The sequence below is a fragment of the Typopeltis vanoorti genome, chromosome 16 (assembly GCF_054136105.1).
Source record: "Typopeltis vanoorti isolate ZY-2024b chromosome 16, IOZ_Tvanoo_1.0, whole genome shotgun sequence".
NCBI lineage: Eukaryota > Metazoa > Arthropoda > Arachnida > Uropygi > Thelyphonidae > Typopeltis > Typopeltis vanoorti.
This window is the reverse complement of record NC_143564.1, coordinates 78400600-78428396: the sequence shown is the minus strand read 5'-3', so window position 1 is coordinate 78428396 and position 27797 is coordinate 78400600. Positions and strand designations below refer to the sequence as shown.

The 27797-nt window shown below is 37.8% G+C and overlaps 1 protein-coding gene across 1 annotated transcript in view; it reads left to right on the top strand.

Moving 5' to 3' along the window:
• The window catches only part of Lon (lon protease homolog, mitochondrial), a 319254-nt gene that overhangs the window by 254053 nt on the left and 37404 nt on the right, over nt 1-27797 (top strand). The window contains exons 17-18 of the mRNA XM_090406689.1: nt 14540-14680; nt 14788-14953. Of these exons, the coding sequence (XP_090262815.1) occupies nt 14540-14680; nt 14788-14953 (307 nt within the window). The remainder of the gene's footprint in view (nt 1-14539; nt 14681-14787; nt 14954-27797) is intronic.

Below are 27797 nucleotides of genomic sequence, written 5' to 3'. Positions count from 1 at the left end.
TGATCTAAGACTGGAGACCACAGATATGAGAGTTTTGTGAAAGATGAGGGGGAATGAATAAATGGTATCATTGGCAGTATCATACTAAAATGGGGATATTAGGAAAGAACGTGACATTGTTAGCATTCCGGAATGTGTCAGGAGGGCTAATCCCTGATGGTTTGGTCCCTTAAACAGAAATTGAGAGAGAGAGAGAGAGAAGGTTAGAAAAATAAGTGCTCTTTGCTAGGATTGCAGTAAAAACTCCCAGAAAAAACCAAAATCTAGATGGATTTATATAGTAAGATGTGCTTTACAAGGCAGAAATATAAGTCAAATGTCAGAAATTTGATGATGAGGAGAAAGTGGAGGCAGAATGAAAAGAAATAAACAATGAAAAAAGGAACACACAGTTTGAAGAGACAGGTATCCAAAAAGACAAAACAAATAATGATAATGAAATATCCTTTCATTATCATTATTTTATCATAATTATCATAAATTCCCTTCGTGTCTAAGAGAAGAAATAAGAAAAGCACTTTATAAAAAAAAAAGTAATTAAATTAAGCACTGTGTTATGTCACTACTTTCTTTATATTGCTTTATTTTTTCTTTTATCTTTGCCTTGCTACACTTAAGATTTTAATATCCTTTTCTATCTTAACTAACCTCAAGATCTAAATCAATCCTTGCATATCATGCACTATGTAGAAAGGCGGTCTAAAATTCTGGCCGATTCCTAGATTATTCACGTGTATCTCTTAACTGATAAAGGTTCTTTCTTAGTTAGGAGCAAACCCTTAATGATTACTATCCGAGATTTTCTCCTGATCAGATACTGACAAATTTATTTGATACGCTGCGCCACCCAATATCTTAGGATAGAAGGGATTCTTATCCAAGGAGACCTTCCCAGACTATTATACAGAGGTGAAGAGTTAACACTAAATCTTATTAGCAATATACTCTACTTCAGCTATGTTTAACTTAGTTTGCAATCGTGGCTTCTAGAATATCATATTTATCTTTCCCCCCCCCCCCCCCCTTTGGTTCTAGTTTATGAGTGGTAAATTGAATTCATATCTCAGGCCAATGTCAGGTATAGAATACAAAGCATATTTATTGAGATCTTAAATTTTACACAATCAGACATATTATACACTCAGTCAATTCATTATCACTATACATTAAATTAGATAAATCAACTAAAACTCAATTGGTTATGGTCATTAACTCGATCTATGAGATTAAACATTAATCCACACAACATGCTTAAAATCTGTCCATTCTAAATTTCTCTAAGTTATGATAATCTCTCACATTAAACATTGTCACAATTCACCTATAATCTTTTCAGATAAGTTATCCAGTGGAGACAGGCCACTATCAAATATGATAATTATCTCAGAGTTCTCTATGAATTGTCCATGCTCAACAGTTACACAGCACTTTCCTTTTTTTTTCCTCTTTACTCTAATAGGGGCGATTATAACAAAATTCTGTACATAAACCATCTCTTGGCAGGATTACCAGATCCGTCTATTCTGTTCACTGCTTTGTCTAGTACAACTCGATCCTTCTTTTGCCCTTTGTCCACTTGATGGGTCATGGTGGTCGTCCTGTTAGGCTTTACCATGCAACGGGCAGTGTGTCTACATCTCTCTGGATCTGTTGCTGGTCAGTGCTACTGGTTCGATAGTTGCTTTCCGCTATTTCATTCCGGGGAGATGTTCAGCCAAGGGGCTAGGACTGTAGGTGCCGACATCTAACATCTCCGTACGGTCCAGAATCCATCAGGTACCGGAAGAAGTCAGGAACAAGCAGGTCCGAAGAAGAAAAAAGCCCCGAGAAAAGCATGCAAACCTCTTTTATTTTCTATCCTTGGCACCCTCTTTTTGCTACGTTTTTTCACATGTCACTCATCCTCCATGCCTGTGAGATAATCCGTTACACTGGTTCTCCTCGTGCAGCGTTCTTTTCCAGGAAAGCGAACTAGCTCCGCTTTCCGCGAAAACTCTTGCCTTAAACCATGCATTCAACCGAACGGCTCACACACGAACTTTGGACTTTTGTTTACATCTTATTCACTTTACATAGAATACCCTCTTATAACTATATTCAACATACTAAAATTCTTTACTTGATTTTGAATAGACAAGATTGCTTTTATAACTCTACATTAAAGTATTTGCAGCCCTACATAGTTATTATTTATTTCTTTTTCTGCTCAAGTACAAGTTTTCTCTATGTTGACCTATTAGACTTGTTAAATCTTGAATGAATAATTTCTTATAAAATTTCTCCATTCAAGATCCAACAACTGCATCCAAATTTAGTTACAATGAAATGCTAAAAAATTTAGGAGATAAAGGTGCCACTAGTTAACAAAAAAAAAATTATCTGATCCACACACAGAAGGCTATCAGACCTATGGCACATTAGTGCTGTGTGGGCAAAAGGAATAGAAAAAAGGAAGAATCTGTTCACATTTTGCTTGAACAGCTGATTGTTGTAATCTTTGGAGAGGACAGAGGGAGACTGTTCCAAAGGACAGAAGTAGATGGGATGAAGGAGGAGAGGGGGAAGTTGGTTCTGTGAGTTTCAAGATGGACTGTAAATGAGTGTTAGTTAGCAGCAGTTCTTGTTTTAATGATTTTGGAGGAGAGTGGAGGAATAATAGTGGCTAATTCAGTAGAACACTGTAAATGAAAGTATCTGTAGAAGTGACACAAAGCAGAAACTCAACATCTGTGAGAGAGGAATTGAATAGGTTTGTGAGAGGGGGGGGGGTATTAATTAGCCAGATTGCCTTCTTCTGGATAGAATCAAGCAATCTTAGAGATGATTTTGGTGCTCCACTCCAAATATGGGAGCAATATTTCATGGCTGTGTAGATTTGGGCTTTGTATAGAGTTAGCAACTGTAAAGGTGTGAAGTAGTGTCTTGTGTGAAAAACTACACCAAGTTTTTTGGCAGCTGCAGAAGCTATAGTTGAAATGTCGTTGTGTCAGGAAAGATTAGAGGTGCAGATCAGTCTGAGTAGAGAAATCTGATTGTGTTTGGATAGCTCAATATTACTGAAGGGTAAGGGTGGGGTATGTGAGCTCTTTCTTGCAAGAGATCAGACTGAACTGAGTTTTGGTGGCATTAAAGTTTACAAGGTTGTCCTTGCTCTACTGCTAGGAGATCTGAGTTCAGGTCACTGTTCATGGTATCTTGAGAATTCTAATACTTGAGCACTATAAGGTTTGTCAAATGAAAAAGAGGAATGGAGTGTACTGTCATTAGCAAAGCTGTGGATAGATTGGAAGTCTGAGAGAGAGAGAGAGAGCAGACCTTTTATATACAAGAGGACAGAGTAAATGAAAGTACAGAACCCTGAGGTACTCCTGCATTGGTGAGGAAATCTGAGGAGAGTAAACTATCCACCATGACATGTAGTGAGCAATCCAGATGCAGAGTGAGGAAGACAGACCATAAGATGGCAGTTTGTTAAGTAGGCCCTTCTGCCAAACTCGAACAAATGCCTTTGAAATGTCGAGGGCAGTCACGTGAGTTTTTCCAAATTTCTCCATGGCTTGAGTCCCAGAGGTGGTGGTGAAGGCAAGAAGATCGCGAGTGGCAGAATCCATACTGCTGGTCACTGATTAATTGGTATGACTCTGGGTGGTTCAAGAGTTGGTTGTTGATGACTTTCTCCATAATTTTAGAGAGAACAGTGAACAATTTGACAATAGTTCTATAGGTGACTTTTATCACATTTCTTTGGGATGGGCTAGATGTGGACCTGTTTCCATGTTGTAGGGTAGATGCCAGTTGAATAGGATAGATTGAGGAGGCATTACAAGATGGGTATTAATTCTGGACACAATTTTTTAGCACGATAAGTGGAATACCATCGATACCTTGTTTATGTTCAGATTATTAAGGATTCTTTGGAATTCTTTTTGTCAGAACACTATGGAAGACATGAAGGGTTTTGGAGTGGAGGGAACTTTTCCTGGGTCATCAATGCGGGAATTGGAAGAGAAGAGTGATGCCAATAAGTTGGCCTTGTCTTTAGGTGAGGTAACTACAGTACCATCAGGATGTTATGGTGCAAACCTGGGTGGACAGAAGTTGCACCCATTGGCCTTGGCAAGGGACCAGAAAGAGTGACTGCCATTTGGGCAAGAGGCAAGTTTGCAGCATTTGGCCCTTTCAAAGTCTGACTTGGACTTGGCAATGATTCATTTGCAACTGTTGCAAGCTGTAGTATAGATAGAGTGGGAAGCTGGAGTTTTGGTCTTGAGCCATTCATGGTAAGCAGTGGTTTGTTTCTTTTACAACATTGGCACACTTTTTTGAGAAGAAGGCTTGGATGTTGGCTGAGAATTTGGAGTGGAATAAGGGATGAAAACTTTCATTCCTGTGAGGATGATTTCTGTTATTTAGTCTGAGCAGGTGTTTGAATCAGAAGAACTGAAGCAGTAGCCAGACTATGGGAAGGAGGAATAGAAGTCACGGAGGTCCTCCCAGTTGGCATCCTTGTAGTGCCAAAGGACACAAGGCTTAACTGGTGGGTGAAGGTTGTTCTGTTGCAAAAGACTCTTGTATGAGGTTTTGGTCTGAGTTATCAAAATAGAACTGACAACCATAGTATGCCTGGAAGGAGGTAGCTTGTTAGGAAGAGGTCAAGTATGTTGGCAAATTGTAGGGGATTGTCAGATGGCAAACACCTCAGCATCCCTTATTTGATCAGTGAAACTAGAAGGGAAGCCAATATGAGGTGTGGACACTGAAGCCCCAAGAAGGACGGCTTCACTATTGGGATATTTAGACTCCAGAAATCGAGCTTCAGAGAGAGAGAGATAGTTGAAGAGGTCAGAGTGATTGAGTTTGGAGAGCGATAAAGGAGGCTTATGAAAAGGGCAGTTGATTTGGTAGAGAAATTTTGAGCCAAAGCAGATCAAACAGTGAGGATTCAAGGATTTGCAGTCTCTGGCATGTATGGCTGTTCTAATAAATGCACTTGTGGCAGAAAGAGCTACATAATGTGTAGTTTGGGCAGTTGAGGTGGACAGCTGTTGAGATTGTCAGTTGGGGGTTCTGATTGGAATAGTAGTTCTGGTTTAGATGATTATAGTTGGTGGTGGTGCACACGTTTATATTGCTGATTAGGCCATGGAATGGATGTTGAAACTTTTTTTTTTGGTAAGAATTAGTGTTGTTGTGTTGGTTTGTTGGATTGCTGTTGTATTTTATATTTTTATGATTTGATTTTTTTTTTTTTTAATTATTTTTTTGTGGGAGAATTTTTGAAATCTGCAGTAAAATCACATTTCTTTGGGTTATGGTTCATTGTATTTGAGGAAGAGATAAAGAAGAAATGGGACATGAGAGGTAACAAACTTGCAAACATACCACCTACACAGAGGGATCTCATCCTCTTGACCATATGTTGCCTTGACAGTTCTCCATGCAGCCACAGTATTTGGTCTTACTCCAGTCATGAACTGGTAAAATATGTGACGTTGGCTGATTGGGAAGCCTCCAGATACATTACTAGCTGGTTCAGTCCCATGTACTGTCCAGCAGCTGGCTTGCAGAACCATTTTACTGCTATACTCTTAAATGAGGGAGGGTCCTGGGTCCCTACAGTGAGACTGGTATGTCATTGAGGATGTCGCTATCACTGCATGTGGGGAGAGACAGAAAGCGGAATCCTTGCTCTAGCGACCAAACATGGCTGCAGCCGCTTCAGGTCTTTAATAAGCAAGGTGGTGGTATTCACCAAGTGATGAAAGACATCTACCACCTAGAGGTCTGGTTAGCATTTCCTCCAATTAGGGAAGATATACTTTTTTGTATATCTTCTGTAATTTAATGTGTGATTAGAGTGTCTTACCTAAAACTGTGGAAAACTGGATGATCTCTTGTAACACAAGTAAGATATTAAAATTGAGGATATTATAGATCCTACCATCTGAATAATCATCCTGATTCCAAGAAAAATCCAAATTCATTGAGATGTGTTGATTACAGAACACTTAGTTTAATGAGCAGTAGCTTGAAATTATTTCTTAGGATAATATTGGACAGATGTAAAAACTGAATAAATAAAATAATAGCCTAAGAACAATATGGATTCATAAGTGGACAAAGCACAAATGATACAATATTAAATCTTATGATGATGTGCAAAATATCAATTGCAGTTCAAAAGCAGGTCTACTACTGCTTCCTAGATACTGTCTCTCATGATAAACTTATAGGAATCTTAGAAAACATTGGTATGGACTCAAAATATTTAGGGATAATAAAAACACATACTGGAATCAGGCTGTTTGCCATAAAAATGCACATGCTTATACAATGGATAGATATAAAAAAGAGAATTCCAACAGCAGTATGTATTATCACTATTGGAGGAAAAAAAAGAAACTTGTTTTGTGGGTTTCAAGGTGTACTGTGAAGGGATGCTGAGTGGCAGTTGCACGTGTTCCAACGAACTTAGTATTGAGTGGGAGAATTATTAATGCTGTGGCAGATGAACATTTGCCATGGAGATATTTATAAAATGTACATATTACAGAAACCAAACTCCTGTGTGAAAGTGAAAGAAGTGGGTAAGAAATGGGTTATTAATCATTCTAATTGCTCTCCTCTGTATTGAGTCAAGCATTTTGAGAGAACTCTTAGCAGCCCCACTCCAGATGTGAGAGAAGTATTCAATAGCTGGGCAAATATTTGTGATTTGTCTAAGGTTAAGAGCTGTTCAGAGGTGAAGTAACATCTTGGGCAAAAGTGAAATCCTAGTTTTTTAGAAGCTTAGGATGTTGTGATGTGTTTGTGCCAGGAGAGGCTTGATGTCAGGGTGTCAGAAGAGAAATCTCATCTTGTGTAGAAGTTTGAGTGCTGTCAGAATTAATTAGAAGAAAATGGTTCTTTTTTGTGAGAAATAAGATTGACGAGGTTATCTGAACCCCATTGGAGGATAGCTTGGTGATCAGAATTGAGATCAGTTAATGTGGTTAATGGTTAATGTTCTGTAGGTTGAGGTGAGCTGTTTAGAGTAAGGTTTATCAATGAAAGGGAGGAGTGCAATGTGCTGTCATCTGCAAAACTATGTATTGGGTTAGAGGTCAACTTGTGGCACCCAGCTAATAAACGACCACCAGTATGGTAGTTGTTTATTAGCTGGGTGCCTTCAAGGTAATGTAAGAGTTAGGAATTGATGGTTCTCTCCATTACTTTAGATAGGACTGAGGTGAGTGAGATAGGGTAGTAGTTTGATGGCAGTGATTTGTCCCCCCCCCCTTCTTGGGAATGGATTGAATATAGGCCAATTTCCAGGATCTGGGATAAATACCAGTGGAGTAAGAGAATATACACAGGCAAAGTAGAATGGAAGTCAGTTCTAGTGCACAAACCTTCAGGACAATTGGAGGAATGCCATCAGGGCCAGGAGACTATTTTTGTGTCTAATTTGGACAATATTTTTCTGATCTTTTTCTGGCAAAATGATATAGGGAGCATTGTATATTGGGCATCAGGAATGGTTGGGGGGCATTTACCATTGTCAGTTGTGTGTGCATTGGAGGCAATGGTGTAGCTAGAGCTTTTGCCGCTCCTCTCAATACACACCAAAAATACTACAAAAAGTCAAACCACATATAGGGAAATAAATTATAACACTATGTTTATTTTTGAAGTAAAACCTTAATTTCAACAATCTAAAATGTTATTTTTCTTGCTTTTCTGTTAGGAAAATTGTAGATAACATTTTGGAAGTCTGTTTCATAGTAATTATGTAATTCTTAATCAATTTTATTTAGAAAAACTCCTCTCACAACTAGCAACACTTACAGCAATTGTAAGGAAAATTCGCAGTAGTATTACAATATTTGGAAATGAGTTCTCGAGACTGTATTTTAGAATTAACTGCAAAAGTTCAAAAAAGGTTTAAAGTGCCGCCCTAGCTGCGCCTCTGATTGGAGGCAAAATGTGAAGCAAGGAGATTAGCTTTTTCTGTGGGTGATGATGCAATAGAGCCATCTGGGTATGATAGTGGTGCAAATAGTATTAGGCAAAAGTTACAACAATTGCTTTGGCAAATGGCTCAGCTACCATTTGGATAGGCTGCCGTTTCCTGCTTTTTGCTCTTTCAGACTTTGTTTTGGAAGCATTATTAGTTTTCTTGCAGATATTTCATGCTTGAGTATAAGCCCTAAAGGAGGATGGAGTTATTGATGTAAGCCAGTTGTGGTATGCTTGATATTTTATTTGTACAGCCTTTGCACATCTTTTTGGAGAACCAAGGTTTAGTTAGGGGACAGCAGTTCAGAGTAGTGTAAGGAATGTATATTTCCATGCCAGTAAGGATTACTTCAGTGATACGTTTGGGTTAGAAATAATAGTCCAACCATGGGAATGAAGCATAGAAGTCATGGAGGCTATCCCACTTGGCACTGTTATAATGCCAAACTACTCTTGTATGGGATTGGCCATGTAAGCTATGTTTGCATGGGGAAAGAGATAAGCACTAGATTGTGATCAGAATTACCTAGGAGGACCCACTACATTCATTGCATATTTGGATGAGTCATTGATGAAGAAGAGATCTAGGGTTTTTGGGGAGTGGTTCAGGTTATCTGGTATTCTGGTTGGCATGTGAACAATTTGTGTAAGGTCATTGGTGATGGCAAATGTTTCAGCATCTCTGCCTTCTAGATTTGCACAACTGGAGGAGGAAAGCCAGTTGGAGTTGTGAACATTAAAATCTCATAGGAGGATGATTTTGCTGTTAGGTCAGTGGGACTAAAGAAAATCAATTTTTAAAGAGAGGAAATTAAATAGCTCAGAGTGGTTGGTGGCATTACGGGATCACGTGATAAACACATCAAATGAATTTGACTGAATGAGGAAGGGAGATTTTCAACCAAAGAAGAACAAAGTTGGGTGATTTTAGGTTGGGTGCTCTCTCTGGATAGGTATGTCAGAGTGGATATATGTGCAGATGTCACCCTTGGGTCAAAAGGAGTTAAAGAGTGTGTAGTTTGGAAGGTTAAGATGAATAGTGGTGGTGGGAGGTGAAATTTGAGTTTGTGCCAAAAAAAGTAAGTGGAGTTTGATAGACTGGAGGTGGTAGTGGACACTTAAGGTTGGAATTGAGGCTACGGATGTTAGTCAAGTGGATATGTAAGGCTCTTTGGCACATATATTTGACCAGAAGCGTCCTGCAGTATGACTCCAACATTGCTGCTATCTTTTCATTCTCTGAATTTTAATCAGAATTCTCTCATCCTCTGCAGCCTTTAATGTATTGTTTTATTTCTAAGCAATTCTCTGATTCATATGTTCATATGAAAACCATCTTGTATACTGCTTGGTTGCTGATTATTATCATTTCAGATACTTTCAAATATGAAAATTTGCAAATGCATGAGACATGTTTAACTCAATCTGTCACTTCCTAGCTCATTTTAGAATAGCACATTGATAACTGTTGGAACGTCCTACCTAACTGACTGTTCTATTTTTGTTGGTTTGTTAATCTTATCTTTACCTCTTTAAATTCCGTTTTTATTCATTACTTGTTGATTGATGCTCATCTGAATATAAAGAAATTTATATTATACTGCGCCACCCTATATTCAGATTAGTCTAAATAATATAGAGGAATCAATCATCAACTATACTTATATTATCACTTTATCTTCAGGCCGAGGTTATTAATAGCTTTTAAGGCTTCTGCAAAGGTTCGATTAATTTTATGAGCGGTGCAATGAAGGAAAATCAGGCAAACACCATATTTAACTCAATAAAAGAAAACATTTAATGTAGAACATATACAACATATACATCCAAGTATAACTATCTGCAAAAGATTATCCAATTGAAAAAATACAAAAATTCACATTTAGATATTAGTAACTTCTCAATTAGGTTTGAGGATTATGACTAATGTTAACACTTCTTAATTCTTAAAACAGTGTTTCTTTCACATATTTCTCTCTATCCAATTAGATGAATCAGATCATAAATATATCAGCTTATATCAGCTTAGTTCAAAGTATTCAGAACAATTACAATCCATTAACTAACAAACATTCACCCTTCAGTTCTTTATGTTCAGTCAATCAGATTGAAAATAGTTCTTAAAAGTTTAACTTTCCAAATGTAACAATAGCTAATCTTATGACAGATATTTCTATATTCTCTCTCAGTCAGTTAACACTTAATAAAACAACATAGCGCTTATCATTTCGAAGGCAAAGTACTTCAATACATCTTACATCCAACAATTAATTGATATAATTTACAGCCAAGGTGAAAACATGTCCGACGGAGTTAACTGTTATTGCTTCACACAGGTTATAGAAAGGACAATTCTTACCGGGCAACAGCTTTTACACATCGAATTCGCATAGACACATTTGAAATTTTTGTTGACTTTTACTTTATGGCAACACAGTTCAAAGAAATCTTCCGCTATAATAACTGAATTATAGACACAGAAATACACAAGTCTTGATGCACTTGGTTTAAGTTATTTACTAATTCCTTATTTTCTTCTATGTATCAACTTCAGTTCTGTACTATTCTTCCACTAACCATCAGGAAATTATTGTAGTATCAGAACTCCTATAGAAGTAATTCAAAATACGTATTAATTCCGAAGGCTTCACTTCGGCAATGTGGGATTATTTGAATTGGGGGGGATATTGGGTCCCACGTTGTTTCAGGGCCAAGGGGGAGGCTCAGGGATGGGGGTCGGGGGTGGCAAGCTTGCCACATGCCGGGTGTGGCAAGCTGTGGGACTTTCAGCGGATTGTGGCGTAAGCTAGGACACATGGTTCAGTGCTGCAGCGGCTCGTTGCAGGGGTGGGTGGGGTTCTGATCACTGTTCTTGGTGTTTCCCATAATGTGGGGCACATCTCCTAGGAGATGTGTTTTACATTATGGGTTTTACACCGATGAGACCTCAATAAAGGTCAAAACCGGTCTGGGTAGTGACCTTCCACCATAATGTATAACATCATACATCTCCTAGGAGATGTGTTTTACATTATGGGAAGTGCTGGGAGTGGTGATCAGAACTTTACCCACCTTTGCAACAAGTTGCTGTGGTGTTGAATCATGTGTTTTGGCTTACACTACAATCTGCCGAAACTTTTGTGGTTTGCCGTATTCGGCATGAGGCTCTTCGATTTCTGTCTTTGAGTTTCTTGTTCGGCTTTGAAATGGTGTGGGATTTGGTGTCCCCTTAATTTGAATAATTTTGCATCGCCGAACTGGGGCCTATTTGCTCTTTATTTAAGTAATTTATTGGTGCACCATTTTGACAACTCGTATAGCAAAGTATATAAGTTCTCTTCGCTATAATCTCAGTATTATCTAGGTCTACCTACTCACTGATAAAGGTCGAAACTGGTCTGGGTAGTGACCTTCCACCATAATGTATAACATCATACATCTCCTAGGAGATGTGTTTTACATTATGGGATGGGGGGTGGGGGGGGGGGGGGGTGGGGGGGGGGGGGGGTGGGGGGGGGGGGGGGTGGGGGGGGGGGGGGGTGGGGGGGGGGGGGGGTGGGGGGGGGGGGGGGTGGGGGGGGGGGGGGGTGGGGGGGGGGGGGGGTGGGGGGGGGGGGGGGTGGGGGGGGGGGGGGGTGGGGGGGGGGGGGGGTGGGGGGGGGGGGGGGTGGGGGGGGGGGGGGGTGGGGGGGGGGGGGGGTGGGGGGGGGGGGGGGTGGGGGGGGGGGGGGGTGGGGGGGGGGGGGGGTGGGGGGGGGGGGGGGTGGGGGGGGGGGGGGGTGGGGGGGGGGGGGGGTGGGGGGGGGGGGGGGTGGGGGGGGGGGGGGGTGGGGGGGGGGGGGGGTGGGGGGGGGGGGGGGTGGGGGGGGGGGGGGGTGGGGGGGGGGGGGGGTGGGGGGGGGGGGGGGTGGGGGGGGGGGGGGGTGGGGGGGGGGGGGGGTGGGGGGGGGGGGGGGTGGGGGGGGGGGGAATCGAACCTGGGACACGCCTTCCCCAGGCATATGGTTGTGAAGCGCAAAGCCACTAGGCTAATCGCGCGGATAAGGCAACTATATGAATAACACATTATAAGCAAGAGACTAACAACAAATAATATTTACAAGTCTTGCTTATGACATGTAGGATTATGTTAAATATGAATGAAGTATTATAATTTACAAAATACTTTCATTCACAATTTAATATAACAACAGTGCAGGCTAAGGCAACTCCGTTTATCTGTTCAGATGACAATGCCCTAACCACAGAACTAAACCACATTCTCAACACTTTCTCAGCCAATGGCTACCCCCCCCCCCCCCCAAAAAAAAAAAAATCCAAAAAATATTGAAACCAATAAACCACAACCCCCCCCCCCCCCACACACACACACACAACAAGGATTACTCTAAATCCATCACCATACCCTATATCAGAGGCACCTCGAAAAAACTAAAGCCCCCCCCCCCAGACCTGCCTGGTGTATACCAGGTCCCTTGCAGCTGTAAGCTGTCCTACTTTGGCCAAACAGGCAGGACAGCTAATATTAGAATTTCAGAACACAAGGATTACATACTGTTTCACCAATACAGCCACTCTGGTCTTGCAGACCATGCGCTGGATACCTGCCATAGAATACAGTGGAAGAAAGCCACGATAATACACCGTAGTAAATTCAAATATGAAAGGCTTTTCATGGAATCGGCCTCAGCCCTAAGAAACAATCCAAACTTCAACAAATTTGGGTGCATGAGACTGCCCCAAATTTGGGAAACCTACATCAGAAGACCTTCAGCCCAATTGCCCAAGAATACCAACATTGCCCGCTAGGTGACACCATCAGGACTTTTAGGAGAAAGAATAGCTTCCTGCTTCGTCCTCATTTACTGTTTGTTGTGCTTGAGTGCACGTGTCTTGCTTTTAAGTTCCTGTGAAAATGGCAACATGACTTTTCCGAAATATTGGACGTGTATTAAAATTTATTTTAATGTATATCGTAGTATACGTTGTAATTTCCTTAAGCTATTTAGTAAAAAAAAAAAAAAGTAAAAATAAAAAAGAGGCAACTCCAATGTCAAGGATTGCATTCTCATAAGCTTTCTGGTCAAGTGTTTGAAAGTCTCAAAATTTCTATATTTATTCATTTATAAAATAAAGATAGATCTTTAATATCCCTTATTTCTATTTAATTTATTTCTATATTTTCTTCCTTTTATCATTATTGACTGATGTTCATTTTTGAACATATGTGAAGTGCATTATAAATACTGTTTTAGTATGGTTTGTTAAATTTAGAGGGAGAGAGAGAGAGAGAAATGTTACCTTTTATTAATCTTTGGCACTCTTTCATGAATTTGTTATAATTCTTGGGTTTGTGAAGTACTTGACATGTTTTGTGTTTGGTGAATTGTTATCTAGGTAAGTGCTTATCAACATGTTCTTTGTTGTCCCTTTTATTTGTTATTGTCGTTTAACTTTTTTTTTTTTTTAGAATGTATCTAACCTTGTCATTTAGGTTTGAAATGTAGATATACTTCATGATTTCTGTTTTCGCACTTCTCGAATTTTTTCAAGTGATTAAATTAATTTTACTTGTCCTTGGCCTTTATTATATTTAAATTTTGAAAATTTACAGATGACATTTCCCCACCTCTTTTTTAGATCCTTGTATCACATTCAGGGATGCTAGGATCATTTATGGGGGTTTCAGAACTGAAGGGGATCTGGCCATTTTCATATAATGATGGCATGTAGCAGAGTTTTTATTCTTGAAAACCTCAGTTTTTACCCCTCCCACACAAAAAACAGCTGTTTCTGTATTTCATCAAAATGTGTAAAGAATGAAGTGTATGAAAGTTCTGATTCCCCCCTCCCCCGACAGGATGGGGAAGAATGTTTAAATTAAAATTTTGATGGTGTGTCTTATGCATATATTAGAATATCTTCAAAGAAAAAGAATGAAGCAAAAAAAGTAAAAATCACAGTTATCAAAAATTTTAAGAAATTTAAATAATCAGTTTTAAATTTGCCACTCTGGCAGTCACTACAAGGCATGGAAAGTTGGCTTTATAACCAAATTCTTATCAAACTTCCCATGGTAAGATTTTCCCCATCCCCACACACACACACATACACACACACACAAAAAAAAAAAAAAAAAACATACTAATGATGGCAATTTCTGACTGTAATGTAATGCTCTGAGATATATTTTATATATCTCAGAGCATTACATTGAAAGGATTCTGTGTATATATGTGTATATATATATATATGTTTTATTTTTTATTATACCCTGATCATTTATCTTTGTTCTCCATTCTTTTTTCCCTTCATACAAGAAATGAGTTTTTAGTAATGAGTCATTAATTTAAAACAAAAAACAAACAAACAAATGGTTGATATCACTTTGACCTAAATTTGAATATATTCTGATTTGTCATAAAGACCAGAATATAAAATATTGAACAGCTATTTTTTTTTATATCACTTGTTCTAAATATTGATTTGTTAGTTTTGATGTTATTAATAAATGTTTTTGGATATTTTTCTCCATTTACAGCAATATTTAATTCCACAAGCTCAAGTTTTGACAGGTATCAAGCCTGAACAAGTAACGATAACACAGGATGCACTTCAAAGGCTTATTAAATCTTACTGTCGTGAAAGTGGAGTGAGAAACCTTCAAAAACATATAGAAAAGGTTATTTTTTTTTTTTTATCTCTTATTCTCTTCGAGTTCTCACATTGAATTATAAAAATTCCGTTGGAATTAGACAAAAGAAGTTGATTCATTTTCTGTACTTTTAGATTTTGAGGAAGGCTGCTTATGATATAGTAAACAGTGATTGCAAAGCAGTGGAAGTGACAGAAAGTGTTTTAAATGATTTTGTTGGTAAACCACTTTTTACTCATGATCGCTTATATGAAGAAACACCTCCTGGTGTTGTTATGGGATTAGCTTGGACTGCTATGGGTGAGTATTGTTATTTATATATAGTGTGCATTTATGTAGAAATTGATGTGTTATTAAAAAAAATTTTTAAAAATGTATATACATTATGCTTGCATCTGACCTTGTTAAAGGAATAAATCTAAAGAAAATTCTGAATAATTCTATATGTCACAAAACATTCTTTGATACTAGCTGTTCATCTTTGTTCCAAAAATTATTAAATTTGATCATTTTGAAAGTAGAGCAAGATCTTCAAAAGATATGGACATGTTCAACTATATAATGAAGGAAAAGAAAATTTACAGTCTGTTATGCATAATGTGCAGAACTTATATATATATATATATATATATATATATATATATATCTTATACATCAGTCCTCTTTGTTTATATCCTTTCTTCAGTGTGATTGAACAGAATCAAGTACTGTTTTGAGATAAGTAAGCTAAATTATTTATTTAAAAAATTAAAAAGTAAGATAAGTAAAATTATTATTTATTATTTACGGCATCTCCATGGAGTCTGGAGACTCATCATGAGAGACTCAAATCAACCATCATACACACAAATCCTATCATTATTCTTATTACATGATCCCTCCAGGGAGTGCAAAAAAAAAGACTCATCGAGTTAGGGCACCTACTCTACACCTCTCTGTCTCCACCACTCAATCCGTCATCTACACCAACACCATCTACAACCCACCACCATTAGTATTTTCACAGACAATCACAAGCATCCATGCCCACAGCAGGATTCGAACCACAGTCTTTTGGCTGCCGAGTGGATACACTATCCGCTCGGCCAAGCAGGCCGACATAGCTCTCCTTAAATCCATTTACTGTTAGGGAACTCACAACTCAATTCTTGTAATCCATTTCACTCACTCACCACTCTCCACACAAAAAATCTGGTACTGCACAACTCTACTAACCACACTTTTACACAACTTCCATGGATGGCCACTGGTTCTCTGACTGTTATATATTAAAAAATTTTGCTTGCTTCAATTTTATAAAACCACGTTAATATCTTAAAAGTTTCTATCATGCCCCCCCCCCCCCACATTTTCCGCTTATCAACTAAAGTTTCAACCTATCCTTGTAGGGAGTATTCCACAGACCTGTCACCATCTAGGTCACTTGTCTCTGAATCTTTTCGACCACCTCCTGGTCCCCAAGAAATCCAGGTAACCAAATCTGTGCACAGTAGTCAGGATATGGCCGAATCATAGCCTTATAAAGAGGAATAATAACTTCCTTATCTTTACTTGTTAGTGTGTTTTTCAACATCCAAGTAATTTGTTGAACTATTTTACCAACATTTGCAATGTGCTCTCTGAAATTCAGCTCTTTGTCCACCATTATTCCCAAGTTCCTAGCCTCATCAATTTCCTGCAAACCAATACCATCAATTATCATCATCATCTTCATCAAATTTCTGCCATGTACCCTCAAGGGGTGTACAGGATATGATAGTACTACATGAAAAATTTACATCATTACTAACTTCCTATCTACAATTTTCCTCCAAATCAGTCTGTTACTTGTCAAGACTCCAACGTTATCAGATTTTATATTTCTGTTGTCTAAGGCATTTTGTACCGTATCAATCCACCTATATCTTAGTCTTCCTCTGGGTCATTTTCCTGTCAACCTGGCAGAGAACACTTGTTTTGCTAATCTTTCCTTTCCCATTCTGTTTAAGTGACCATACCACCTGAGATTAGCTCTGCTAACGCATTTCTGGATGCTGATAATGTCAAGTTGTTTCCTAATATCCTCATTTTTAATATGATATTGCCATTGATGCCATCTGTTCACGCCTCTAATCTTTCTCAGGACTCTCATATCTGTGGTCTCTAGTCTTTGTGGGTCAAGTGTTTTACTTCTGACCCAGTTCTCAGATCCATAAGTTAAAATTGGTTTGAACACTATCTTGTATACAGCCAATTTAGTGTTCCGACTAATTTCTCTCTTATTCCATATGAGTTTATTCACTTGACTTCCTACCATACCAGCTTTGTTGATTCTGATGTCTATTTCTATATTTAATTTACCATCTTCACTAAAAATCGTGCCTAAGTAGCTGAAATGTTTTACTTGTTCCACAGGTTCTCCATTCACAACACAGTTGACATTTTCAATGATTCTGCCTATTTTCATTGTCTTTGTCTTTTTATTGCTGACCTTCATACCATATCTATTACAACAGTTATTCAATTTAGTCAGAGAATCTTGCAGACCTGTAGTGGATTTATTTAGAAGTATAACATCATCCACATAAAGCAAAGAGCTGACATTAACATCTCCAATTGTGATATCATGTTTAATACCATTTTCCTTCATAATGTGATCCATATAGATAATGAATAACAGAAGGGAATAATGTACATCCTTGTCTCACACCAGATTTAACATTAAACCATCTTCCTGTACTTCCTTCAATTCTAACTGATGACTTACAACTCAAATAAAGACTAAGTATTGCTTGATATAATGCCCCATTGACACCATATAACTGTAGCATATTGAATAGCTTCTCTCTTGGCACCTTGTCATATGCCTTTTCCAAATTGACAAAACTTAAATACAGATCTTTGTTATATTCCCATGATTTCTCCACTATTTGTCGTAAAGCGAAAGTCTGATCCTGACAGCCTCTATTTGGACTGAATCCAGCATGTTCTTCACTAAGCTTCCCTTCCAAATCATCTTTATCAACTATTGCTCTCCCTAGGTTTGCATCATCAGCAAACAAATTAATATCCCCTCGTAAATCTTTCCCTATGTCATTATTATACAAATTAAAGAGTACTGGCCCTAGTACCAAATTCTAAGGTACTCGACTAGTCACCATCATTTCCCAGACTCCACCCAACCATATACTTCTCTCTGGTGTCTGTTCATCAGCCATCCCGCTATCCATGTTACTAGCCTCATTACCATTCTCATCCTTTCCAGTTATTGTAATAGTTTTCCATTTTCTGTCAAATGCCTGGCAAAGTCGAGGAGTATCATGGTGTAGTTACTTTTATCCAATTCTGATGTAACTTTATTATAAAATGTGAATAAGTTACTAAGATAGGACCTACCCTTTACAAAGCCGTGATGCCCACTATAGAGTATCGCATCCCTATCCACCCACTGTTGTATTTTACCTTTCACCAACTTTTCCAATACCTTAACAACCACTCCTGATATATTAATTAGTCTGTAGTTTGCTACCTCTGTCTTGGAGTCATCTTTGTGCAATGGTACTATCTTGCTCTCTTTCCACTCCCTTGGAACCCTGCCAGAGATGAGACTTAGATTGAACAACTTTATGAGAAGAAATGCCAATTCTCTTGCACATTCACGTAGTACACTGGCTGATATGCCATCCAATCCTGCTGCTCTGTTCACATTCATATTTTTTAATATGCTGAATACCTCCTATTCATCTACTTCAATTCTGATATGTGTCTCTATAGCATCAGCAACTGTAAAGGTCACCACCTGGATGATACACCTTTGCAAAATGATCACTCAGCAACTCAACTATTTCGTTTGGTTCAGTCACCTTCTTACCACAAGCATTGTTTAAAATCATTCTACCATAGTCATTTTTCTTCTTATTTGCTACACTCTTTTGTAAGACTTTTCCTGTAGGTAATTTTTTTTTTAATTTATTGAGTGTTTTTTTTATGATTAATTGATAAATTATGAACATATTGTTATTTAGTGCATTTAGTAATTTAATCATAGGTATTCTTATGGCAGAGTTCAGCTATAGTTCTATGTCCAATATTGAGAGCACTCTAGAGCTGCCTTTGACACTTCATGTATCTCCTGCAATTTGCCATGGAAACGGTGAAGGGGATGGTCACTGATGATATGTTTGATAGTCTGTCGGATATAGTGCAGTTACAGTATGGGCTGTTTGCCATATTCCATTTGCTTAGGAGGTAGTCACATCTGTCCTGGTTCTGCTGATAGTTGTCCATAGTCTTCTAGGAAGGATGAAGCTGGGGCTGGTGGCTGCAGAGGTCTTTTATAAGAGAGCCATTTGTTGGCAAAATCATATCCATTGTTGGTTCCACATTTCATGAGTTCAAGGTGCTGGACCAGAAAAGGCTCTGGTTATGTCCCAAAATGGATACCTTGAGTTCAGCTGGGTTCTAGGAGGATTTATAAGAGTTGGGTGAAGAGGCAGTAATGAATTATTTGTGATTTACTCCAGTTCTTTTAGTGAATCCTGTCTTATTCGTATATTCAGAAAGCACTAGTAGTATAGCAGAGGAGTAGGTTGCAAGGTCCCACTAATCATGCCCATGGTTATGTTCATTTGGGAGTTAATAATTGCTTGTGTGAGCATTTCTTTCCCAGACTGGTGCACAGTTCTCTGCAGTAGAGTAAACAAGGGCCAGGCCCAAGATCCTATGTACCTCGGCTCTGTAACTCCAGCTAGTTCAACTTAGTCTTGTGATGATGTTGTTTCTCATTGTTATTTTGTTTTTGACTTTATAAATGTGATTTTTTTAGGTCAGACTTCTATCCAGGTTCACTCCTTGGGTATTGCAGATGAGGATCATGCTTGACTGGGCTACCATAGAAAATTGAATTGAGTTGGTGGTTTGCCTCCTTTTTTGTTAAGATGGAAAGGTGTGTGGACACTTTTGGTAGGGTTTGGCTTTAAGTGCCACTGCTCAAAATATTTCTCAGGGATCTCCAAATCTGTGTTCAATTTAATCATAGAAAAGTTGTTAGTTTAAGATAGTCTTTAAAATGGTGCCAAAAATCATCAGAACAAAGCAGTGTCAAAAAGCATAAGTTAATGTAGGTGCCAGCAAGAGAAACTTTGTTCCATAACATTGAACAAAGTTATTCTCACTTATATTGTCAGCATAAATATTGACAATATAAGTGAGAATAACTTGACATTTGAAAGATCCTGATTAAAGCAAATTATTAGGCAATCAACCAGAGAATTAAAAAAAGTCAAGAAATGTTTAAAGAAACTTAGACAGGATAAGAAAAATAATTAAAATAAGAAGAGGCAGGAAAGCAGTCAAGTTGTTAAGATTAATAATAATAACAACAAGGTAACCCACTTAGAATCTAAGAAAGAAGTAATATTGTACAGTGATTTGATCATGAAATTTTTGCTTGCCAGTGGAGTCACTGTTTATTTCTGAGGTACTTGGTTAAGAAGGAGGACTATAATTGCTAATGTGTGGAGAGTGTCTGATGGTAGAAAAGACTTTTATAAGATCCCTGCATTTGAATCAATTTTGCATAAGAAGCCTGGGGAAATTATTTATTGGAAAGTGACTAATTCAGCAAGTCAGGGTAAACTAGATCACCATGGATCATGGGAGGAATGGTGAGAATAATTGTGTCACTTCAGCTAATGATATGTAAACATGATAATGATTTCAATGTCATTGTGCATGGTTAGGTATTTGGTGAAGGGGTGGAAATGTATGCTTTGAGTTTGGACTTTTGGAATGTATCTAGGAAGAGAAAGTTGCCCAACTGGGTCAAGCAGACTGTAGATGTAAGCATAAAAAAGCCAGTGGTAACTTGCTATGTTTGTACACAAATTCAGTATGGTGGAAGATACTACACGTGGTGATTTTTGGTGCCAAAAGATAAGTTCTTTTTGGAAGTATTTAACAATAATTAACTCATTCTTTTTGCATGATTATATTTAAGTGTGTTTGCTTGATTAATTATAAGAATAGTGTGCTTAATTTTGTGGTTTCAAAGTTCTTATTTTTGTTTTATTGTACACTGTATTGTGGCACCAGAGTGCAAAACAATAGCAGGCGATTTTGTTTGCTGCAGCATGTGTGAAATGTATGCACTTCGTAGAATGAGAGATTTGTAGAACGAGAACTAAACTGGAGAATGTTTGTTCTAAATATTTTGTGAGCAAATGCCAGAAATGTGATGAGAGTAAGAAGAATGATAGCAGTGAGTTCAAAGACAAAATGGGCATTTGAAGAATTGGTATTACAAGCCGTATGAGTATGAATAAAGCAGTGACAATGAAGAAAATAACCAGATGATAATGGAAAAGATAGTGCACTTATGTGGAGTTCTCCACAAAACAAAACATGAGATTGAGTGGTTAGAGAAATGACTGGCAGATGATATGACACAGAAACAAAAGAAGGAGGGGGGATGTGCAAGGGGAGAGGAAGCAGAGTATAAAAGAGCAAAAGCATGAGAATAGGGATCACATTTTGTATAGTGATTCATTGATAAGAATATAAAGTGGATAGCTTGCATTTGATTGGATTTAGGATCAGGAGTCATCTTCAGAAAGTGTTGTTCAGTGAGAGTGTGTGCAGAGTCATGGAAACTAGAATGTTTAAGGAGATGTAAGTGAGCATGGGTCCAGCAACCTAGAGGGTTAATAAGTGGGAGAGTGATCACATGATGCTAAATGTAGCACTCCAGGTTCTTAACTTTAGTGGACTAAGCAGCACAAGATGTAAGGGAGGTTGACTGCATAATGATGATGCAGTTTATGTATACTAATGTCTAAAGTATTCAAAATAAGGATTAGGAGTTTTTAGCATTGGTTAGCTCAACTTGGCCAAAAGTTATAGGCATTAGTGAGGCTTGATTGACTGAGGATGATAAAGTTCTAGGATTAGAATGCAAAAGGATATAGCACCTTCAGAGAGGACAAAAGGTACAGAATGGGAAAGAAGAGTTTTAATAATCATAGCAGAGGAATTGAAGACAAAAATAGTAGAGTACATCAAGGCAAGGATGTACAGGGTAGTTCATTTGAGGCTATCTGATGTGAAATAGAGGCCAACAGAACAAAATTTGTACTTGGTTGCTGCTAATCCAGGAGTGTAAGAAGAATGTAGACAACATGTATTGGAAAATTAGCATGGTGAGTAGCAGGTCAAGTAATTATTATGGGGGAAATAAATTAGGACGAAGAATGGTCACAGGGAGAGAAGGAAATGGAATTTATACTGCTGCTGAGAGATAATTACCTGAGGTAGCATGTATTGGAGAGGGGGACAGGATTTGAGGCTTCTGGATCTGGTCATGGCATCAGAAACCTTAACAGTAACCAATCTAAGTATATTGCCTCTGCTTGGGGAAAGTGATCATGTAGTCTTTACTTGGGTGATTGCCAAAAATGCAGAATTTTCTGCTAAGAAGAGATATGTGGAATGTATATTTCAAAGCAAATGATTATGACAAGCTGAAACGTTAGTTTTTGGCAGTGGCATAACATAAGAATTTGGAGTGGAAAATGGTGGTGGTGCATGGGAGGGTGGCCAAAGGGTGTTTGAAGAAAGCAGTAGCAGACTCTACACCCAGAGTCGGGATAAATCAGGTAGGACTTGGGTGAATAGCTTCATTAAGCAGGAGTTGCAGAGAAAGAAAAAGTTGTGGATAGAATATAAAGAAAAAGGTGATTAGCATGCCCATGAGCACAGACAAGAAGAGTTACCTGTATGGCAAGGAAGGCCAAAGCAAATTATGAGAGAAAACTATCTGATGAGACTGAAAGAAATCCGAGTTATTTTGCTGTGTGCAAGTAAAAACAGGAATGGCTATGGAAAGATGACTTTAAAATGTGCTGATGATGGGAAGGTAGTAGAAGCAAACCAAATAGTTGAATTATTGAGTGAGCATTTTGCAAGGGCATACCATCTTGGTGGTGATGTTGCAATACCAGCTGACATTAACTGATGGGAGAATAGAGATTGAAGAAATAAAAGCTGCCTAAAATATTTCAGAACTTCAATGCAAATGCAGTTATGGGATTTGATGGAATATCAGCCCATGTGTTATGAATTGTGCAGGGGAATTACAAGCTCCTCTGAACAAGCTGTTTAATTCAACCCTCGGTACTGGGAATGTGCAAACAGAATGGAAAGAATGCAAAATAGTACTACTAATAGGCTCCAAGACAGAAGTAGCAAATTATAGCCTAATCACCATCTCTAGAGTGGTATTGTACAAATTGGTGAAAGATATGATATTCTATAAGGGACAACATGGTTTTGTGAAGGGTAGGTCTTGCCTTAGAAATGTGCTTACTCCATTGTCATTTTATAATAAAATGACAGTGGAGTTGAGTAAGCAAAAATGGCTACTCATTGGTATTGCTAGACTTTGCAAAGACATTTGACAGGCATCTGTTGTATAGATTGGAGTAAATTGGGATGGATATGAATCTGTTGATTTGGATTAGAGCATGACTGATGGAAGGATATCAAAAAGTGGTTTATGAAGGAGTTGAGTCCAGGGGAATGCTAGTGGTCCTCTTTGTACATCACTGATATAAGAAATTATTTGACATGAATTTAGTTGTTTACTGAAGATGCAAAACTAGGAAGAGCAGTGGTAAATGAAGGCGATGCAGAGATCCTGCAGGAAGACTTAAATAGACTAGCTGTATGGGCAAACAGATTAGCAAGTCTGTTAGGACTAGAGTTTTCACTTGGAGTGTAGTAGTGGATGAAATGAGTTGCCAGAGATGGTTGTGAGTGTTTCATCAGTGAATGAATTTAAGGAAAGATGTGATAGGAATGTAGGAGTTGAGTTCAGTTTGTTGCTTTGGTGAATATGTTGTGGTCTAAGATTGCTGGCATTAGACCTGATTATTGGGAGCAGATGTTGGAACCAGGATTGAGTGTAAAAGGTATAGTATTTTTAAGGACAGAACAGATAGGAGAGGGTGGGGGTATTAATAATGATATCTGATAAGTTGATATCAATTAAAGATGCCAAGAAATTATATTCGTTTAATCCTTTATCCAAACATAAGCAAACAAAGTTTTTGCCTGAAGTAATTTCAGGACTGGGCAACTCGTATATAGAAGCTAATGACCTCACATCACTTGCCTTAGTATTCCATAATGCAAAGCACATATCCTTATGGACATATATAATGCTGTGCATTATGGGAGGTGTCACTACCCAGACCGGTTTTGACCTTTATTGAGATCTCATCAACGGGAGCCAGACCCAGAATTGATCCCAAGGTTGCCCAAAGAGCTATCTCAAACGTCCAACATCTCTCTAATCCAGAGTATTTTAATAATAAGATGTGACATCTTTTGGCTGCTCGTATATGGAAATATGACTTCTGCATTACTTCAACCTTGGGATCTCTGGGTGTGTAGATGAATCATATGTTTGCTATATAACCATATGTCATAGACACATTTGTTACATTTTAACAGCTGGTTCACTTGTATTGGATATCCCTTTAATTGGATGACTTGGATTCCCTCTAGGAAGTGAAGAACTTTTATAAGGGCTTTTCATTTGAAAATAAGTTAGCCAGTTTCATATGGCAGTGGTGGTGGTGGGTACAGCTTTTACTCCCAGAAACTTCGGTTTTTCATCCTGCAAAACAGGAAGACTGACCAAAAGAATATGGAATACACACTATTAAGAGACATAATATGCCAAAATCATATTATGTTAATAATTCACTAAAATATCACTATACAACAAGAATTGCCTGTCCCTTTCCTAACCATTAGCTCTACTTCTTTTTCTGTTTACATGAAGAATAAATACATTGTATCCTTAAAATGCAAATATAGAGACCAGGGCTGTTTGTTTGGGTAACACAGCTCTTGTCCAAAACTCAGTTATTTATGCCACATTTTTTCATAGCCAATTGCTATACAGGAAAACCTTGTTTATAATAATTAATTAATCCATTAATTAATGCGCACTAAGCAGAATCACATTAAGCGAATACAATAAACAATAGGAATAATTATAATTCATCCATCAGTTAGCATAAATTTTGTAAAAAAAAATTACAGTATAAGCTATATTAGAGGATAAAATCACCAAAGTTAATAAAAATTAATTGCTTAAATTTTTACTTAAGGTCTAAACATTCGATTGAGCTACTTTTTTACAAAAAAAATTAAGTAAAGATGTTTGAGTCGTGCTCAACTTTTTCATCTTGTCGTGCAATTTGCGATAGCTGGCGATCGCTTTATCAAGATTTCGGCAGACTTCAAAGCTTTGATCCATATCAGGATCAGCATCAAACGAAATTTCCTTAGCATACTCAGTGTGATTGAAAACTAACTCAAGTTGTTTTGCCTTTACCTTCTTAGTAGTAACATTCTCTTCTTGTTCGCACTCCTTATCTTCTTCTTCATATGCACGCTTTTCTTCTAGTTGAAGGAGATCATTCTTGCTTAACTGTCCTGAATGGGAATTGAGCAAGTTTCTCACATCTTCATTATCTAAAGACGATCTTTGGATACCTTATATCCTGGTTGAGATACTTCAGTTTTAGCTGGGAAAATTTTTGTTGGCATACACTTCGAAAAGAGACCAATTACATCGATGTTGAATATTTGTTGATTGTCGTAATCACCCTCCTGAATTATCCTTTGCAATTCTTCAGGAAATTTGGCTGCAGAATCTTTATCAGCACTAGCAGATTCCCCAGTTATTCTTACATTATGCAGTCCAGTTCGATTTTTAAAATGGTCAAACCATCCTATACTCGCAGTAAAGCTTTTACATTCTTCTTGAAATTTGGTCCCTTTCAATGAGGTAAAAATATTGAGAGCTTTTGCCTGAACATTCCCTATACTAAGAGGTATTCTTTTTTGGTAATAACCTCAATCAATCCAGATTTATAGAAGACACTCCATCTCGATCATTAAATGGCTTCTATTTTGGGTGATCTTCATGCTTAAAGAAGCAGTAGTAACTTTTCCTTGTTCTTTGCTCTTATTTAATATAGTCCGAACTGTAGACCCGCTGTATCCCAGGTCTTGCACAATCATTGTATGACTAGCGCTACTTTCATGTCTCTTAATGACTTCCAGCTTTTCCACTCGCTGTAGATTGGTGACTAAAAATTTTGCATAATGTAAAAAAATCACGTTAACTGATTAATCACTCGCCTAAAGCAGGAAATAGTATCATTTCACTCAGTCACACTAACTGATTATCATGCATATCAAATTCACTTTAAGTGAGGTTTTCCTGTACTCCTGTTAAAGAAATAAAATATTTTATTCCCCAATTCAACAACATACTGCATTATAGCAAACCTATTTCCATCCCTTATGCTGAGATGCATCTGAAAAAATAACCAAAAGTTTACTTAAATGCTTTCTTCACGGGGCTTTTAACCTATCTTTCTATACAGATGAAATATATGAATCATTTTATTCTTCATATCCATGTTAGTTCATTGTCAGCTGGATGTTCTTTCAATTTCAGTGAACACTTTGAATCCATATTTTGATTGATTTGTAAACATGTTATGAAATATCAAATCGGCAACCCTCATCTGTCCTCTTAAGGACAGCTCCATTTTTTGACTCATCCAGGAGCTTAAAAAATGACTTGTGACTGCAACTTAACCTACTATAGACAAACAAGATTATCTGTTTACTTGCAGTATCATTATTATTGCAAGTCTGCCCATCTAGGTACTAAAGTATACCATAAGTTGACCAACCAACCTCTTGTGTATGTAGATCAACATTTAAAAAAAAAAAAAAGACTGGACTTGCCAGATCACATGTTGCTCTTTCTTCATACACAAATGGACAACTTCACATACAAGATTAAGTTGAAAAAACTACAGTACTACACAGAATCTGCTACAATCATAAAAGAATATTTTTGGAGTCTGCATCAGCAATTCCACTCTCCAAACTTTAACAAACATGGTTACATTAAGTTACCAAACATGTTGGAGTTGATTACTTTAAGACTGCCTTTAGTCAACAACTCATCATCATCAAATTCCTGCCATATACCCTCAAGGGGTGTGCAGGATATGATAGTACTACATGAAAAATTTACATCATTACTAACTTCCTATCTACAATTTTCCTCCAAATCAGTCTGTTACTTGTCAAGATTCCAACATTATCAGATCTTATATTTCTATCGTCTAAGGCACTTTGTACAGTATCAATCCATATATCTTGGTGTTCTTCTGTGTTGTTTACCTGCCAACTGGGCAGAGAACACTTGTTTTTCTAATCTTTTCTCACCCATTCTGTTTAAGTGACCATAACACCTGAGATTAGCTCTGCTAATGCATTTCTGGATGCTGATAATGTCAAGTTCTTTCCTAATACCCTCGTTTTTAATATAATATTGCCATTGATGCCATCTGTTCAGGCCTCTAATCTTTCTCAGGACTCTCATATCTGCGGTCTCTAGTCTTTGGTCAAGTGTTTTACTTCTGACCCAGCTCTCAGTTCCATAAGTTAAAACCGGTTTGAACACTGTTTTATATACAGCTAATTTAGTGTTCTGACTAATTTCTCTCTTATTCCATATGAAATTATTCAATTGACTTCCTACCATACCAGCTTTGTTGATTCTATTTCCATATTTAATTTACCATCTTCACTAAAAATCGTGCCTAAGTAGCTGAAATGTTTTGCTTGTTCCACAGGTTCTCCATTCACAACACAGTTGACATTTTCAATGATTCTGCCTATTTTCATTGTCTTTGTCTTTTTATTACTGACTTTCATACTGTATTTATTACAGCAGTTATTCAATTTAGTCAGGGAATCTTGCAGACTTTGTAGTGGATTTATTTAGAAGTATAACATCATCCGCATAAAGCAAAGAGCTGACATTAACATCTCCAATTTTGATATCATGTTTAATACCACTTTCCTTCGTAATGTGATCCATATAGATAATGAAAAACAGAGGGGATAATGTACATCCTTGTCTGACAGGAAGATGGTTTAATTAACATTAAATGATCTTCCTGTACTTCCTTCAATTCTAACTGCTGACTTACAACTCAAATAAAGACTAAGTATAGCTTCATATAATGCCCCATTGACACCATATAACTGTAGCGTATTGAATGGT